The sequence below is a fragment of the Azolla caroliniana genome, unplaced genomic scaffold (assembly GCF_043228905.1).
Source record: "Azolla caroliniana isolate FFs.n. ecotype wild unplaced genomic scaffold, voAzoCaro1.0.p SCAF_4, whole genome shotgun sequence".
NCBI lineage: Eukaryota > Viridiplantae > Streptophyta > Polypodiopsida > Salviniales > Salviniaceae > Azolla > Azolla caroliniana.
The window spans coordinates 1,279,353-1,297,057 of NW_028230439.1; the positions used below are offsets into that span (position 1 = coordinate 1,279,353).

General features: G+C 35.7%; 2 protein-coding genes across 2 annotated transcripts; both read right to left on the reverse strand.

Annotated features, from left to right (window-relative positions):
• Positions 1-286: 286 nt before the first annotated feature.
• On the reverse strand, positions 287-6,695 carry LOC147864693 (zinc finger matrin-type protein). Its single transcript, XM_087317831.1, has 7 exons — positions 6,516-6,695; positions 6,305-6,418; positions 1,842-2,051; positions 1,437-1,516; positions 1,245-1,320; positions 789-890; positions 287-698 (listed from the first exon to the last, which is right to left on the reverse strand). The coding sequence occupies exons 1-7, from the start codon at positions 6,570-6,572 to the stop codon at positions 525-527; spliced, it is 813 nt and encodes a 270-aa protein (XP_087173957.1). The 5' UTR covers positions 6,573-6,695; the 3' UTR covers positions 287-524.
• A 1,315-nt stretch (positions 6,696-8,010) lies between these two features.
• Positions 8,011-14,600, reverse strand: LOC147864694 (cilia- and flagella-associated protein 52-like). Its single transcript, XM_087317649.1, has 14 exons — positions 14,351-14,600; positions 13,532-13,627; positions 13,363-13,446; positions 12,939-13,229; positions 12,563-12,622; positions 11,811-12,082; positions 10,883-11,054; positions 10,458-10,598; positions 10,262-10,327; positions 10,077-10,160; positions 9,806-9,874; positions 9,071-9,172; positions 8,773-8,973; positions 8,011-8,511 (listed from the first exon to the last, which is right to left on the reverse strand). Exons 1-14 carry the CDS (start codon positions 14,477-14,479, stop codon positions 8,245-8,247), a joined length of 2,034 nt encoding a protein of 677 aa, XP_087173775.1. The 5' UTR covers positions 14,480-14,600; the 3' UTR covers positions 8,011-8,244.
• Positions 14,601-17,705: the final 3,105 nt, after the last annotated feature.

Here is a 17,705-nt window from a genome sequence, read left to right on the forward strand (position 1 = left end):
ACAAAAATTAGGTGTGACCTATATTAAAAATATATAATTTATGAATAACAAAGTCAGCAAATAGATATCGATTATGGTAGACAAAGCTCTTTCGTAAAATTGAAAAATGGTTCTAATTATGTGTTCACAAATCCAATGTTTTGTTTTCTGCGATGAAGCCCACCCCTGAGGACATGTTGAAGTTGCTCAAGCAATGGGTTTCAAAAACCCTTTCAACTCAAAGAATAAATAGTGTTCCAAACTTTTCCGTTACAAAAGACGGCCATGTTTAGACATTGTGAACATATACCATTGGAAGAACACATATTTTCAAAGGGTGCCATTAGGAAAATACTAGAAGCATCGATACTAACATCAGGTACAAAAGAAAAGTCACAGTATCATCATATGCACAATGTTACATATATAACAAGGAATGAATTTATGTGTAAATTACTATTTTGACATGTGATGAGTTGATATTTGAAACCCTCTGCTTTTTTATATCAGGATATACAAAATATGTATGGATGAAACCCTTTCAATCATTTATCTGAATCTTCAGTATCCATCTCTTTGCTATCTTTTTCGTCCTGCGAAGAATCTGTAGATGAAATCGTTGCATCATTTTTCGTTTTGGAGAGCTTCTTGTCAAACTCTAATAACTCTATTTCAGAGAGATCTTGTTCGACAAGAGGATTTTGGAACCCCTCCTTTGGCTAAAGAACAAGACAATCATAGTTAGGAGAAAAATTACATTTTATAGAAAATGGATAAAGAAAGACTCGGAGAAAAGTTCAGACTATAACTGGAAAGCTCGTTCCCGGTATCTCTGGGGTTTCTTTGTTTCCAAGTCGTTTTAATCCATCTAGATTAAGTTCTATGGTGCCCATCTGGATTCCCATTTCTATCTGAAATGTTATTTGCAACAATTGAGAGGAAACTCACTTGTTCTCCATGATAAATACACACATACAAATACATTCTTGCATGTTAAAAACACTACAATGTGCTGTGGACATATTCAAATGTGAAGGATACCAAAGCCTAAAAAATAGATTTAACAAACACATGAAAGTACTGCTGAAATTCATCCACAATATGTGACGGGTCTTGGTGTTTTGAGCCTTCAAGATTTCTAATTAATTAAACAAAAAACAACGCTTTGGATGGTAAAATCTGATTAAGTGATGTCACAATACGATTAAAATTCACAAATCGTTTTCTGTCTTTCAAAATCGTAAATAAGTCGGAGACATTTTTACCTGGATGTGTGCAATGCAAGCTGCATAGCTTAAAATTAACAACCAATTTTCATCCGCTGAAAATGAAAACCCACTCCTGCAACAAAAGGGGTAAGTTTCAATCTATAAATCCAATTATGAAAATAATGAGAATATTTTAAGCGTCAACAGGTGAAACCTTCAAATATTATATCGCATCAAGAGTATTCATACCTAACATATGGAGCTAGATATACTGATGCATATAAGAGATATCGTTGTTCAGAAGTATCTAGCCATGCAAAGATCCAACACTGCATGAAAAAGGGCATTTTATGTCATTCTAGGCAAGACTGCTAACCACATATAGGCTGTATATCACATTGTCATTATTTGCATTTTTCTGAACACAAGTACCACTTTTTGACCGAGGTTTTTGATATTATAAAAAATACAAGGGGCAGGGGGAGGCAGGAGTATTATTGCTTATATTACCCTATGAGGGATACTTTTTGATATTTTCTGTTAAAACAATATATTATGGGATGAAAAAAGCAAAAAGAAAACTGTGCTCTAATTTACATAGCTTCTTCTCTATATGGCAATAATAATATAAATTAGAAAAATAAGAAGACATACCAACCAATTGAAAATAGGAATGAAACTAATGATTGTCATGGCCCCATTGCGCACATCATCGGAACCAAGGGGAGAACCTTTGGGGTTGTGATTGGTTCCTTCTTCTTTCTTTGTGTATACCAAAGAACTTAAAATGCACGCACCGATCGCGATGATAAATGGTGCATCTTCAGATGTTAGTGCCTGACAGATACCTTGATTTCGATTGATCTGCAATGCATAACAATAACATTATATCAAACACACATGTTTTTAATAGGGCTGCCTTTATGTGTGGGATTCTCACAATAGCATAACTGTTTCACACATTTTTCATACACTGATTTGTTAACAATAATTATAGAGCAATTAAGATTAAAAGATTCATGGTTTATAGCACATTGTATGGATGAGTGGAATTTTAAAGTCATAGTTGATGAAATTGTCATTTTGCACAAGTGCAAGCCGGTTTTAGGCGGTGGAATTCAGCAACATTGACACCATATGGTTGCTACAAGTTAAGTGCCCATGCCCATGCCTTCATCAATCATGCTACGTACAGCAGGTACTTCACAATCAGTGTGTTCAAAACACAATAATAGTTTCAGCATTGATAGATCGCCTCCCTTCTGGTACTCCTTGGATTCACCATCTCAAACGACACTGATGCACTCAAAGATTAGTACAGTCATCGGGCAAGACATCACTCAGCTAAAGACTAGGAAAACATGAATAGAATCTAAGCAGGAGTTAGTCACAAAGATGGCTTTTGTTGAGGCTATCTTTTTCACATCACCAAGGATGGTTATAGTGTGTCCTGGACCTATATACAGATATGCATCTGTCTTATAGATTGAGATGCACCATTAAACATATGAACACCTCATCATATCAGGTGGAGAGATTGGTAGTGCCTGTACCTCCCGAACAGAGGGTATGGCTGTTATGCCATACAATGCAATGAGCACAATTAAGTATGCTGCTGTACAGTTTACAATGAGATCCAAGAAAGTTTCCGCAATCTCTTTAGAGAGGGATTTGGACCATTCTCTCACGTCATGAACTTTTATGGTTACTTATGCTTGGGTATATTTTTACTAGAGATCCCAAAATTTAAAGATAAAGAGTCTCTATAAGGAGTACACAGCCAGAAAACGCATGTACAAATGCAGATATTAGACTTCTTCGGAAGGGCATGCCCAAACATCTAAGAGGAGTAAACACAACCAGGACCTCATAGCGGGGTATCGCTTGGCTTGGGCAGTTCATTTGGCTCACTCCTGACACCCATGAATACATGGTTTTTCATATAGAATACATAACCTGCATTGGAGGATACACGGTATCACTACCTAAGGTCAAGCACTATCTGATAGGCAGTTAATCACAGGGTACATTGATGCCCATCCTATGAGAGTGTTCATGGCCTATCCACTCCTAGATATGCATTTATTGTATGCATATTCGCCTCCATATTACTTGTTCCCATGGTACCTACATCATTGTATCTTGTAGTTACTTAGGACAGCTACCTAGTTTAGGTACAATACAAATTTGATATATTTTTCAAGACTTACACAAGGTTCACATTATGTAACTTCTAGTCTTATAGGTCACATTATATTTTGAAAATGTAGTATAACATTTCAGTTTTCATGATAGTAGGAGAATGCTAGTTGTAGGTTTTACTTTTTCTTGTGCCCCTACTTATATTATGATAGTAGGAGAACACTGTGTACATCCGTTCTGTTCTATAGTCATTTTTCTCGTCTCCAGAGGACTTCTTGTATGCTCTTTTTATCTCGTGGATCATACTTGATCTCCAAGGACAACAAAATTTATGTATACCTCTATCTCTGCTGGGGGACAGACACTGATCTCTTTCTCTCCCAGATGTCATTAACATCTGAAACTCTTTCATTCACGATGTAGAGCTTCAAAGGAAGGCATGGCCCTAATTCTATATCTAGGTTATATATAAGTCTTGTATTTTTGTATATGTTTGACACATGCATCATATTGCTTCTCATTGTGTCTAAGTTCCCATTCAGAAACATTTATTTTTACGGAATTTCTCCACTTACCAGTTACAACACCATGATTGAATCTATGATGGCAATGACGTGCTTTCTACCTTAAGATTTTTACTTTAGAATATTCAAACCCCTTTCAGTTTCTACAGGGTTCATGACTACTCTCTGCGTTGTTTCTTTCACAGTGTTGGTCTCACATCTTGGCATCACATTATCATTTATGTGTACTCTCAACTTCCTTTTCCATGAATTGTATGCGTAAATTCTGAGATACATTTCCACTTGGGTTATCCACCTATGTGAAGTCACACTTCCATCAAGGTTCTTGAGCCTTATGAACATTCTTCTTTATCACTCCTCGTCTGGAACTATTTTCACAAATCCGTGCCTAATCCAATCTTCCATTCAGTGATAACAAAGAATGCAAAAGTGGCCAAAGGAGACATGATGAAACCATTGTTGCCCAATGCCTACTCAATTAGAATCAGAAGTTTAACATAAGATCAGCAGTTCTTCCATGAAGATGCAACTCCAACATGATCATTTCACACAAGCAGTTGACCCTTGGTACAATTCCTTTATCTTTTCTAATTCCCCTTATGCGATTTCTTTATGTTTTGTTTTTATGTTGATTGAACTTGATATGAGCTTTTGTTAAGAGGGTTTTAATTCTCTCTATGCTTAATGGGCAAATATTATTGCTTATCACCTGATTTCATTTACATTATAGTGAACACTTTCTAGTGAATGAGCCTTCTTTTCAGCCAATGTTTGTCTTCATGTTTCAAGATTTCTTCAGCTCAGATGGACGTGCCATTTATATAAAGCTTTATAAATGTTTCACAATCATTTTATATGACAATGTAATTTTCAATGAAAATACCTTGATGATCAAATTTTGAAGTTTCAGAATCTGCAATATTTTGTTTCCATATGGTTTATTTCATAAGAAGGTTTTTTGTTATTTGTTATTATGCACGAGTTTCCTTTAGCTCTAATGGACATGCCATTTGTATGAAGCTTTACATATGAGTTACAATGACCATTTCATATGATGATGTATTTTTCAACCAAAATACCTTGATGATCAAGTTTTAAACCTTTCGTATGTGCAATAGTTGGTTTCCATATGGTTTATTTCATAAGAAAAGTTCTTTATAATTTGCTATTCAGCTTAATTTTATGAGCACTTTGGATGAACATTACAAGTTCCTCCAAGACCCCACAGAAATTTCTACACCAACATCACTTGGCCATTCATATCACCATGTTTCTACTTTATCCATTCAGTGTCTATTTTCACACATTCATACAGCTGATTGACACTTAAAGATTGAGATACCTCTTTCCCTGCAAATCTCTTGATGGGATTCATTGGGTTCTTTCGTGAACCATCCTTCGTGTTGCACATAACTCCAATACTCATGAATGTAGCTAAGTGCACAAAAACTACTTATGTTGAATAATGTATATGTTTCAAACTTTCTCTTGAATCCCTAGATAAATCTGACTCATGGGATGATGAATGTCTTTCTAGGAGAGCCCAACTGTAGTGTGAGGTTATGGTCAAGTAAGACAATGTGAATAATACAATGCTTCTGTATAATTTGGTTAATCATGAAATTACTATTTTCACATTATCTAGAATGAACCTATGATAGAATCCAAATATATCGAGGAATATATGCAAAGGTTCACAGAAAAAATCATTCCTTTACTTCATCAAAAGTAAGGGTAAATTCCAGCACAATATTTGAAACTTCGATTGGTATTTTGGATTTCAAATGAATCCTAGGATTTTTCATAAATTCCAAAGATGAAACTCAACATAGTGCCTAAAGTTACACATATTATATTATATACAGAGTGAGATAGATTCTTTCAAGTAATTGGGCAAATTAAGGTTCCTTAATAGATGTGAAACTTTATCACTGAATGCAAAGCTTCATATGAAACCTTTCAGCTCAGTCCAGACCCAAATATATGTCAACAAATGTGCAAAGACATAGCCAAACATGCTGAAATCTATGTACTGAGACACACCTATCTACTTCTGCATGTATGCATATATAAAAACACAAAGATATAAACACATGGACGTTTGCATATAGATATGCTCATCCATATGCAAATAGAGATCTACACATTCTGGAGACCATGTAGTAGGCATACATTTACATAGAAATGTCAAGCCACATACGATAAATATTTTAATTTCGTAAAACAGGGCTTTATTGTAAGCGTGTTAAAAACAACCAGAGTTTTCAAGTGGATATACGTACATATCTACACATATACATAGAATACATATAGATACGCATATGTACACATGTACACATATAGAGAACGGGGCTTTATTGTAAGTGTGTTAAAAACAACCAGAGTTTTCAAGTGGATATAAGAACAGAGTCCAGACATCAACCAAGAACTAGAGAAATCAACACGACAGACCTTTAAGGGCTTACTTGGTTTTAGTGGGAATATAGACACTCTATGATGACGATGATGATGATGACATCTCTGCAGCCCTGGAAGCTTATAACTTGCGGGGGAGTTTCCATTAATCTACAAAGAAAACAAAACAAAGGGGGGGGAGGGGGGGTCTTTGAATCAAACCCATTAAGTGAGATTGAGACAAAAGATGCAGAAACATAAGACTCACACTCAGTCTGACGATGTCTATTTTGGCCACTGGTAATGCTCTCCACAGGTTCAGCATGGCAACAAAGGGTATAGTACAAAGTCCAGAGGGCAGAACAGAGTATGTATGAAACAAAGTGAATGGATCAGGAAAACAGAGTATGTATGTACAATACAATATATATTATGTATGGGAACAGAGCATGTATGTACATATGAGAACTTAGAAGCATGAAATTTGAATATATCTCATGATTAAAGTCATATTATTGGTGGTTTCTTCTGTTCCATCATTTGGCCATCAAATAATACATAGAATGAGGGGGTTAAAAAACACAAACAAATCTTCTTCGAGGCGGTGCATTTTCGCACTTCTCTCACTGATGTTGAATAATCCTCATTCTTTATCTCAACTTCTAGACTAAGGTCACGGCCATGTAACCCCTACGAATGAGGAAAATATTTTCTTCGTGTAGGAACTACCCCTTATTTGGTGGGCATACATACATACATACACTCATTCACTCACTCACATCTTGTTGATACACACCCACTAACATTGCACATTTTATCATTATATAAATCTTGTAATCGTTGAGGAGTGAATCATTTATAATTTACAAGCATGGCCTCACAATATTGGTCAAACATAAGGTTCATGCTCCAAGGTTGTGTCTTTCATTTTTGAGCATTGTAGTCTAGTATCCAATTGGTGATATGTTTCACAAACTTCCCACAAGTCGTTTTATCTAATCATGGAACACAGGTTGAATTTTTGCTTTTATTTAGGGTTTGCATATTTTGGACATTATTAACAAAAGCATTTCAAATCTATAAGAATTCATTTTCTTTGAATACATTTGTTAGAGGTGCTTGAAGTCCATTCTATGGGTGCATGTAAAAACAATGCTCGTACACGGTGCTTTACATGTAATGAAGACCTGTTTTCTATCACAACACTTGCTAACCTTATTTGTTATTCACAAAACCTTTCTCCCAATAAGTTATTAGAAGTGTGTTAATAATAGTAAAGGTACATCATTTGAGAGAGTTCTCAAGGCATGATGAATTAGTTGCATAACAATAATTGTGTACAAGAATTAACATCCAAATTTGGGTCATTTGCCAAGGATAGCAACATAATAATCCACAAAGCAGTCCATAGAAAATAACTCCTCAATATCCACACATTGTGTTCACACAATTGCACTCGGTTTTTTCTTTTGAGAATATGTTGCTATGTACTTTTGGTAGTCCCAGTCCAAGACATGCTAGTAAAGCTTCACAAGCATATACAGATTGATAAGAATAAGTTATACACTAAATACTAGATGCTCATTAGGATCATACAATTTCAAATCCATCGAATTTCGTAAGGTTATACAAAAGCAAAGTTGAATGTCTCTTAAAAGTGATACAAGGAAAAGGGGGTTTGTTAGCATAATGAGCGACTATGGGCAAAACTCATGAAGAGGGTTTTCTGGATGACCACATAAATCCAGATAAACAAATAGAGATTACCAAAAATTCATCTCATTAAACTGCATCAAAACAATGGGGAACCCATGGAAGTGTAGATTTTCTTCAGCATGACGAGAAAAGTTAGTTACCCATGTTTGTGTAAGTCGGTTAGTTATCCATGATTCACTTTCATTAATAGAAGGAAACAAAAAGAAAAAAAGGGCTGAAGGATATAGACATCTCATTGCATCAAAGAAAAAAAAAATGTAGTGATGGAAGACATCAATTAGTTAGCATGATGAAACAGGGCTACCGATGGATGGAGGGCTTGGGAGAGCATCAATTGGGCTTGACGGGTGTGGATATGGTACTGGACTCGATGGGCTACTACCAAGACCAGGAACTGGACTACTTGCTGGAACAGGGCTGCTGCTTGCTGGACTTGTATTTGCAATCGGACTTGTTGAAGCTGAAACAGGGCTCTTGTAGTCCCATATGAATATGGCTCCTTCCTCTCCAACCGATACCACACGATGTTGATCAGGACTGATCTTTACCTATGTAAAAATTCAACCACAAAACAGTTATGCATGCATTGGATGTATGTGTGAATCTGCAGTATGTATGAATGTGATGCTTGTATGTACATATGCTAAACCCTAAACCCATATATGCATACATGCATACTTACATACATACATCAATCAAGTAAGTTTGGCATGTGTAAGATGAAGAGTTTGGAATGGATAATGATATTTGAATTCATTCACTACTATGATGGAGCAATAACCGCTCATCGAACTACTGAGAAGATTTACCTTGACTACTGGCTCACTATGTCCACGACCGACAAAATAGCAATGCCCCTCATCATAATTCCATAGCTTGACTTCCCTGTCTGCTCCACCACTTACAAATGCCATTCCATCAGGACTGATGTCAATTGAGGTCACTTCAGCTGAGAGAGAACCATCTATAACTCTGATTGCATTACAGTCATATGCATCCCAGTACGTAATCTACAGAAATACAGTAAAAACAAGATTTAATATTTGAGAATATCTTTCCTTCAAAAAGAGAATATTGGTAATGAACAAAATTTAAACTCAAACTCACCTTCCTGTCAGTACCCGTTGTTAAAAACTGGCTCTCATCAGGATGATAGAAAGCCGACTTGAAGAAAGTTGATGCAAAAAGACTATTATTTCGAGTATATCTCTGCAAAACCAAGAGAACAAAAAGGAGTATCAACACAAATGAAGAGATTCATATGTACATATACATAAAAGCATCAAATTTGTATGCCCTAAGCATGGAATGCATTTAGCTTCTTGACTTCATTTTACATGCAGGACATATCTCTTATATGATTTGGAAAATACCCCTTTGTTTTTTCTGATCGCCCAAATCTCCTATTTTTTCATTATTTCCCCAAATGCCTTTGGCCAACCCCCCAAACGAGAAATTATATGCATGCTATTTTCTCCCAAAAGTATAAAGTTAATTAGACACCCCATTTTTCTCTCTTTCTGGGGTTGAACAAGGGTGATTAGGGAAATAAATGTTAAATACATTTGGGGGAATAATGGAAAAACTCAGTGTATATCAGTCTAATAATACTATTACTATCCAAGAAAAAACATTTTTTTAATATCAAAAAACATTGGTGGGCATGTCTGAGAGATACTTTGTGCTATTCAATCATTATAAACATACTTTATCCCAAACCACATCCATAGAGAATCGTTTCTTGTGATATTCAGTTAATATAAACATGAAACACGTATCAGCCTTGTCATCATGTTACTCATGTTAAAGAAAAAAGCAAAAGTTTCAAAGCAGATTACTAACCGAAAGGTCCCAGATAATACATGACCCATCATTGCTTGAGCTGATACATTCACTATCATTTTTTCGCACCTAGCATACACATTGATCTCAAGTTTAGTTTTGGGTTCTACATTATGCATCTGTATGGTACACGTATTCAAATCATTCAAATCTTATTAGCCAATAAAGCTGGAGATCTAGGGAGCATTAATTTTCATTCTATTATTATACATTTTGGTCATTTTCCCATTATTATTGTGCTTCTCCCATTGCAGGTACAAATTTTCTGAACCTGGATTGAGTTTATTTGTGCTTTGTGCTCTTTCATGTTCACTAGCATACAGTGGCTTTGTGGCCCAATTTTCCACACTCTAACCTGCATTCAAACAAATTCTTAGCATTTATATTAAAAGAAAATAATGGACTTTTCTTTTTATTTTAAGTCTCATTTTCTTCTTCTGATGTAAGCAAAATTACCTGTCCCTCTTTTCCACCACTAACAATTCTAGTACTATCTGATGTTCCATAAATTGCTGTAACTCCCTGCAGACCATGAATGTAATAAATAAATATTAACTTATAGAGTTTTCAGACCTTAAACTGTACCAAATGAAAGCTTTCCTTTCCGCTCTTTTTTTAAATTCTGGAAAGGGCAAAATACACAAATCCTTACTGTAACATGTGCATCTAGAATTGTATACAAAAGCTTTCCCGATTGTGGACCAAAAGCTCTTATTTTGCCATCACTCCAACCACTAATGATCGATTTTCCATCCGGCATAAAGCAAATACAAAGGCAAGTCTGATTAGCAACCTGTAAAACCACAAAGACATATTACATTTCCTTTAGTTCCCCTCTCAAGAGAGATAATAGTATCACAATCTAGCATAATTGTCATGCTAAATCTGATCTGATCTGTTGTTTGTAGTTTTAGGTTATTGTACACTAGGTCATTGACACACACATATATTAGCAGCCATGTTCAATTGGGAGAATATGGGAGATTACGTCCTCAAATTTAAAGATTCATTTGATTGATTCACTTATCATTACTTCCAAAAGCTGAATTTATCATATTAATGACTAGATATAGAAACCTTGATGCATAGCAGTTCACGTCCCTGAGTTAAATGCCAAAGACGGATGTCTTCATGTGAGCAAGTGGCAAATACTTCACTATATCCAGAAGGAAATGCAATATCATAGATCTTGTCATAGTGACAAGTGTGAATGGTCTGTACTTGCATTATGTTTCTTTTAGCATCATACCTGTTGATAATTGAACTATGTTAAGCAAGCCATTAACATTGAACCTTAGATGGTAATGAATTGTTAATATATAAAACAAATCTATATATTTTAAGAAAGAGTTTGGTTTTCATATTTCTGCCCATGGTCATGATTAAGTCATTAGGTTGGAGATAAGGGTGTGAAATTATCCTCCTATGCCGATTTGGGGAAAATTCAAAGACCACACAAATAACCCATGTCAATTATTCATTGTTTTCTTGGTTTGCATATTATCCTCATTGATCTTCATAAGGTCATTGCAAACATTGTTAGGTTAAGAGAAGCGCAGTTGAATATGCACACCACTATTCCACATACATTGTAAGTCAAACATAATCATAGGCCTCACAAAGGAACAATTTTATTGGGGGTACTTTTTTGAATATATAGCATCCACAATGTTCCCTACATTCAAGTGAAGTATATTATTTCTATAACTTTGGCACTCCTATTATCATATCTGGTTGGATATGACAACTTTGCCAATTGAAGGAGGACAGTATAGTTTGGATTCAAGACCCAGAACACAATAAATTTCATTGTACTCCCTCACATGTCTATTGTTCATGTATACACACATACTACTATATGACTTGGCAGACTTCTTCCACTAGTAGCATTATTTCTTGGAAACCTTGTTTCATCAACCAAAAGCATTAATAGAGCACTACTGCTTATTTATTTATTTTGAAAAATGCTTATCTATTTATAGCTGTATTGATAATCAGTTATTACCTTACAAAATACATATTGCACGTGGATGTGCCAGCATAGAAGTCGAATGACTCTGATTTCACACTATTGGATACTGCCACAATAGAAGTCACACCCCCTTCCAATTTGGTAGAGCAAATACAGTTAAACGAATCAGCCTTAACAAGTGCAACCGTTCCATCACCACCCCCTGCCAATAGGTCTCCATTGGGAGTGGCCGCACAATACAAAATACCCATTGCAATCTTTGTATTTGGTCCGCCCCGACGATATACCTTGGGTCCAAGGCTAACCTGATCAGACACATGCATGTGAAGCTATTCATTATCATCACATAAACCAGAGAAAACATGTATGTACATTTTCAAGTCTTCTAAAGGATAGATTCAATTATTCTTGGATAGTGAAAAAGTTTATTATTTCTTAGAGGAAATTTAAAAGAATCGGCTCTGAAACTGGATAATTAATGTTTAAAATTGCATGAAGTCTCCTCTCACAGTAATATGAAAAAAGAACATAAATATACATTAAGATATATATTGCAATTTTAGACGTTGGCTTTTTTAAAATGCTCAATAGAATTAGTCCTTATACATAAGAGTAACTAAAATATCAACAAATTTTGCAAATCCAGAAGAAAACAAAGAATAGCTCTTGATCATAATGGTACAGAGGCTTGAATTCTAAAGTTCAGGCTAACTTGTCCCTATTATGATTCACCTATTTATTGATCAAATGATTAGATTAATCTAGAAGCAAGCGAATTTCCAAACCTCCATTATGTCTCCAGATAAAGTGCCTGCATATACGAACTCATCCTTTGCATCAATAACCTGTTTACATGAATTTGGATATTCTTACATACTTTTTCATTGGTGCAACACCCTCTCGAAATGACTCAAATGACAAATTGAAGAGAATTTGGATGTCCCCACAAATTATTGTGTAGATAGCTTGCAAAAGGTTGTGGGTTAATTCTCATGCAACAGATTTGATGATGGCTCATTATTAAAAAATATTTATAAATTTTCGTTTCAGATCATGTGCATCAAGAATTTGCTCCTCACTTAAAAATAGCTTTTACAGCTTACAGCCAAAAACACAAAGCATTGGCACTCTAAAACAAAGTCGGTTAGTTAACAAACTTACTATACTTAAAGTTGTTCTCCTAATACGGCCAAGATTTGTCTCTGTTGGTCGAAGTAACCGCATTGCCACATGGAAATCCCACACAGTGATTTTCATACCACCTGCAGTGACGAGTTTGTCCTCCGTGTTGTTAAAAAACTTAACTGTCTGGGCATAATCAACAGGAACAGGGCTACCACACACTGCTTTTCCTGTTTGAACATCCCAAACAACAAGCTTTCCATCATCCTGTCCACCTACAGATGCGAGGTAGTTTGCATCACAAGAGAAACTCAAGGCTTCCACTTTCACCTATATATTTATATACACATATATATGCACAACAATGATGTGAAAAAAAAATCAATTGATAACTGAGGAAATGTTTATACCAGAAAAATGTTGGGTTTATACAATCTTTTTCAAAATAGTTAAAAAAAAATACCTTGTGGAGTGCCAAACGATGTATAAGTTTCCGAGATTCAACATCCCATATTATAATATCTGCTGTAAAACCCATATAGTTTACCTAATGGACATATCAAAAGCGTAGCATATCAGTTTCACCTTAGAATTAACAAACTTAGTTATAACTGAAAAGATAACAAACCAACCTGCCCTGTTGCCAAATATTGACCATTTTTGGACAAGCATAAACATGATACTCTGTTTCCATGCCCTTCTAAAAACTCTTGAGAACTGTTATCACTCTGAGAAAGAAAAGAACATAAAGCAGCATTGTGCATGATAGTTAGCTCCGGATCCATATACAAACTCAATGCTTCTGTTTACATTCAAATTAATAGCCATATATGATTGGCTATTATTTAGGTGTGTAAACTAAAAAATTGTAGCACAGTTGCTGATATAATATCTAGAAATTTTTATTGCTCCATTTGGGATCCGAACATACTTAATACTTATGTTTACACACAGGTTTATATCAATACATGAACGGCTATTAGGATAACAAAACAACTTCTATCAGTATACAACCCTTGAAAATTTCACAAATGTAGACAGTTGCTGATGTGTTTTGATATCTTTTTTTTATTAACCCTTTATATTACTGATGAAAAACCTTAAGGTGAGGTATTCCGAAATCCATAAACAAGAAAGCTGAACAGCCCCAAGGATAATAGAAGATAATCTATTCTTTTCCACTATTTGTGAACCACATTGAGAATATTGTCCACTAATGTGGCATTCTTTTGTTTTTTTGCGATTATTTCAAATCACATTGAAAATCTCATTCTTGCTGAATTTAATGTCAGTCCCATCGAAGCTTTATTTTCACAAGTGGCAATGTTCCTTATTGCATTTTTGTTGTGAAGCACATGGGAAGTGTATTTTAAAACTGGCACCATCTATTGTTACACACACACACACACACACACACACACACACATATATATACAGAAGCAAAACCATACCTTGTGACGGAGAACAACACAAGTTCCAAGGGCGTAAAGAAGAGTAGAAGAGTGTTGAAGAAGCTCAAGACCACCAGGGACAGTCCCATTGAATCCTATAACACTACCCAAAGGCAAAGGACGAGCCATTGGTTCTCCCCTTCTCTCTCTCTCTCTCTCTCTCTCACGCCGATGCTCTGTTTCTCTCGCTAGTTTCGCTCTGTGTATATATGTCTGACTCAGAAGAGTTTCTTTGCAACTGAAACCTGTCTTCTGGAGAGTTAGTTAAAAATAGTGGTGGTGTGGTGTGCTTCTTCTTTCTTGGTTCTTCTTCAAAATGTGTGTGTGTGTGTGTCCAAGCAAAATATTGGGCAGTAGGTGCGGCATAAATAACCGTAGCATCTGCGCCGGTTATCAAAATAGTCGCTCGCCCATCTCTCGCCCAACCAATGCTAAATTGGGACCACCATGTCCTTGCCAAATATGGCCCACACTGTAACCATCACAAATCCAGTGTTGTCCATGTGCGTGGTCTCGTTTGTTGGGAGAATTGAACCCTTCCGTCGAATTGACTAACATGAATTCTAGGGACTGTGTGCCCGGGAATCAATCCGACATGTGACCATTATAGATTGTTGCCATATCAACCACCATCTGTGACTGTTGGGATGATGTGTGTGTAATCAACAGTTGGAGCACACGAATTCTAGGGATTGTGTGCCTAGGAATCGATATGAATTGTGACCATTATAGATTGTTGCTAGGTCAACCACCATCTGTGACCATTGGGATGATGTGCGCGGCGTATCAACAGTTGGAGCACCCGAATTCTAGGGACTCTGTGCCTGGGAATCAATCTGACTTGTGACCATTATAGATTGTTGCCATATCAACCACCATCTTGTGACCATTGGGATGATTTGCATGTATCAATAGTTGGAGCACACCACATTAACTTCTAAAGATATCGGCACATTACTAGTGAATGTGTTATATATCCGCCAACATATGTGATTGTGGGGATTATGTGCCCACATCAATTGGTAGAGCACGACCATGATAGTATAGTGGGAACAATTTGTCAACAGGCATGTTTGAGATTGTAGATAAAGTTGCAATGATAGTCTTCGAGAATAAGTCTTTGAAGGAGATTTTTGTTTGAATATTATTTTCAAGACAAGATATGGAGGACATCGAAACAAAGGCAAGAAACTCTTAAGGGTGCTCATGTGTAGAGGATACTCACAAGATCATGTGGAAATTGCATATAAATCACATATCATAGATATATGTGTGGCATGCATACTACACTTTGATACATGATGCTTATATTTTATGGTGTAGGGTGCACTCGTCACCTACCACATGTATGTTTGGGATGAGAACTTGTTTAGCTTATGATCTTTTATACTATGCAAGGATTTGAAAGACCTTGAAAATATTGTGGCAACACTTTCATCCGAGATGGGAGACACAACATTACACACTAGCTTTTTCTTGCCATTTCAACATTCATGAATCTTCTAACACCATCAAGGGAATTTGTGAAAAATGTCTTATATCATCGACAAAACATGATCGCATGTTATAAACTAGTCATTTGGCCATTATAAAATATGACATTGGGTAAAGGTTAGATGTCACATGTGTAGATCAACCCTCAAAACATCCCTTCTACAAGAGAATTGTGTACATTTTCATACCCTTCTTTGAACTATATATGAAAATTGTTTGGCTTCATTTTTCTGCTTGCTTAAAATGTGCAAGTGCAATATTTTCTTTCAATAATCAATGTGATTGAACCCCATAAGTAACCATGTAAGGAAAATTCATTGGTTCATCGTGGTAAGCTCTCACTATCAGAAAACATACATTTACATGCAAGTAAATGCTCACAAAGTACATATAAAGAGGGGATTTTCAATGGACAAAGAAGTGGTGCATGAGTAACTCATAATTTTTTACGAGTTTTTCATGCACAAACAATCCAATAAGTTGTATCCCTTAACCCTTAACCACCTTAATAGGAAATTGCTTAAATTTTCTATTTGTTTTTTTTTAGAATTGGTTTTCCCTCTTTTCTTTAAGAGTGGTGTGGCATGAGGGGGGGATGAATTAGAGAGTGAAGTGGTGCATGAGCAACTCATAATTTTTTACGAGTTTTTAATGCACAAACAATCCAATAAGTTGTATCCCTTAACCCTTAACCACCTTAATAGGAAATTGCTTAAATTTTCTATTTGTTTTTTTTTAGAATTGGTTTTCCCTCTTTTCTTTAAGAGTGGTGTGGCATGAGGGGGGAATGAATTAGAGAGTGAAATGGCCATGGTAGGGGCCAATTGACATACTTGAGGATGTGACGTCATCGATGTGGCATCAAGGCATTGGTCTATGTTTTGACACCTTTCTCGGAAAGAATCACATTATAATATCTTCACCTATAAATGATCTTCATTTGTATGCGTTGAGAAGGCTTGATGCCTTCAAAACACTTTTAAAACTTCTCGTACCCATCATTTTTCAAAAATTGTTTCTCATTTTATCTACCAATAAGCCAAGACCGTGATTGGATGTATAGTTAGTAATGGTTCCTAAAGCATTATACATATTCTAAATTGAACAAAGATTCTAATCTTAGACAAATATAGATGCATAATAATGAGATGAATGCATGTAGGAAGTATGTCATGCATATTTAACAATATTTAAACATGAAATTATCTTACCTAAGGGTTCCTTGACATGCAAGTCACCTTGCAATGGGTTCTACATCACAAACCCACACGTGATTACATGAGGATGATCAACACCATTTCCAAATTCCAACCAATCCCACATCAAAAATGATGGGGAGTGTGATGGAATTGAAGGATGAAAACATTAAAACATGAACTATTATATTTTTCACCCCTTGAGTTGAGATTGGTGATCTATAAAGCCATTCTACTTTAGGTACAAGCCCGCTTTGATTGAAAATGACTCCAAGGATTTTGAGCCCACAAATCACAACCTTTACAATGATTCCACATTTTGCTCAACCACAAATTTCATTCCAATAGCTCTATGAGCTTAATTGTAGAATTGTTAAATACGATTAAGATGTAACATAGTGGTAAAGCTTACGTGTAGGCATTATACCTATGAGGCTGTAGGTTCAAATCTAGCAAGAGCAGGTTTACTTGTTCTGTTCATTACATTAAAAAGACACCACCGTCATCTTCTGTTTGAGATGATTATATAGCTCTGGATTTTTTTCAAAATTCCACAATGAAATACCTTTATCAAATTTAAGAGCCAAGAATAACTAAGAACAAACAATTCATTCCATTTACAGCAATCAAATGCATCAAGTTCATTTCTCAAATGAGTTCAGAAT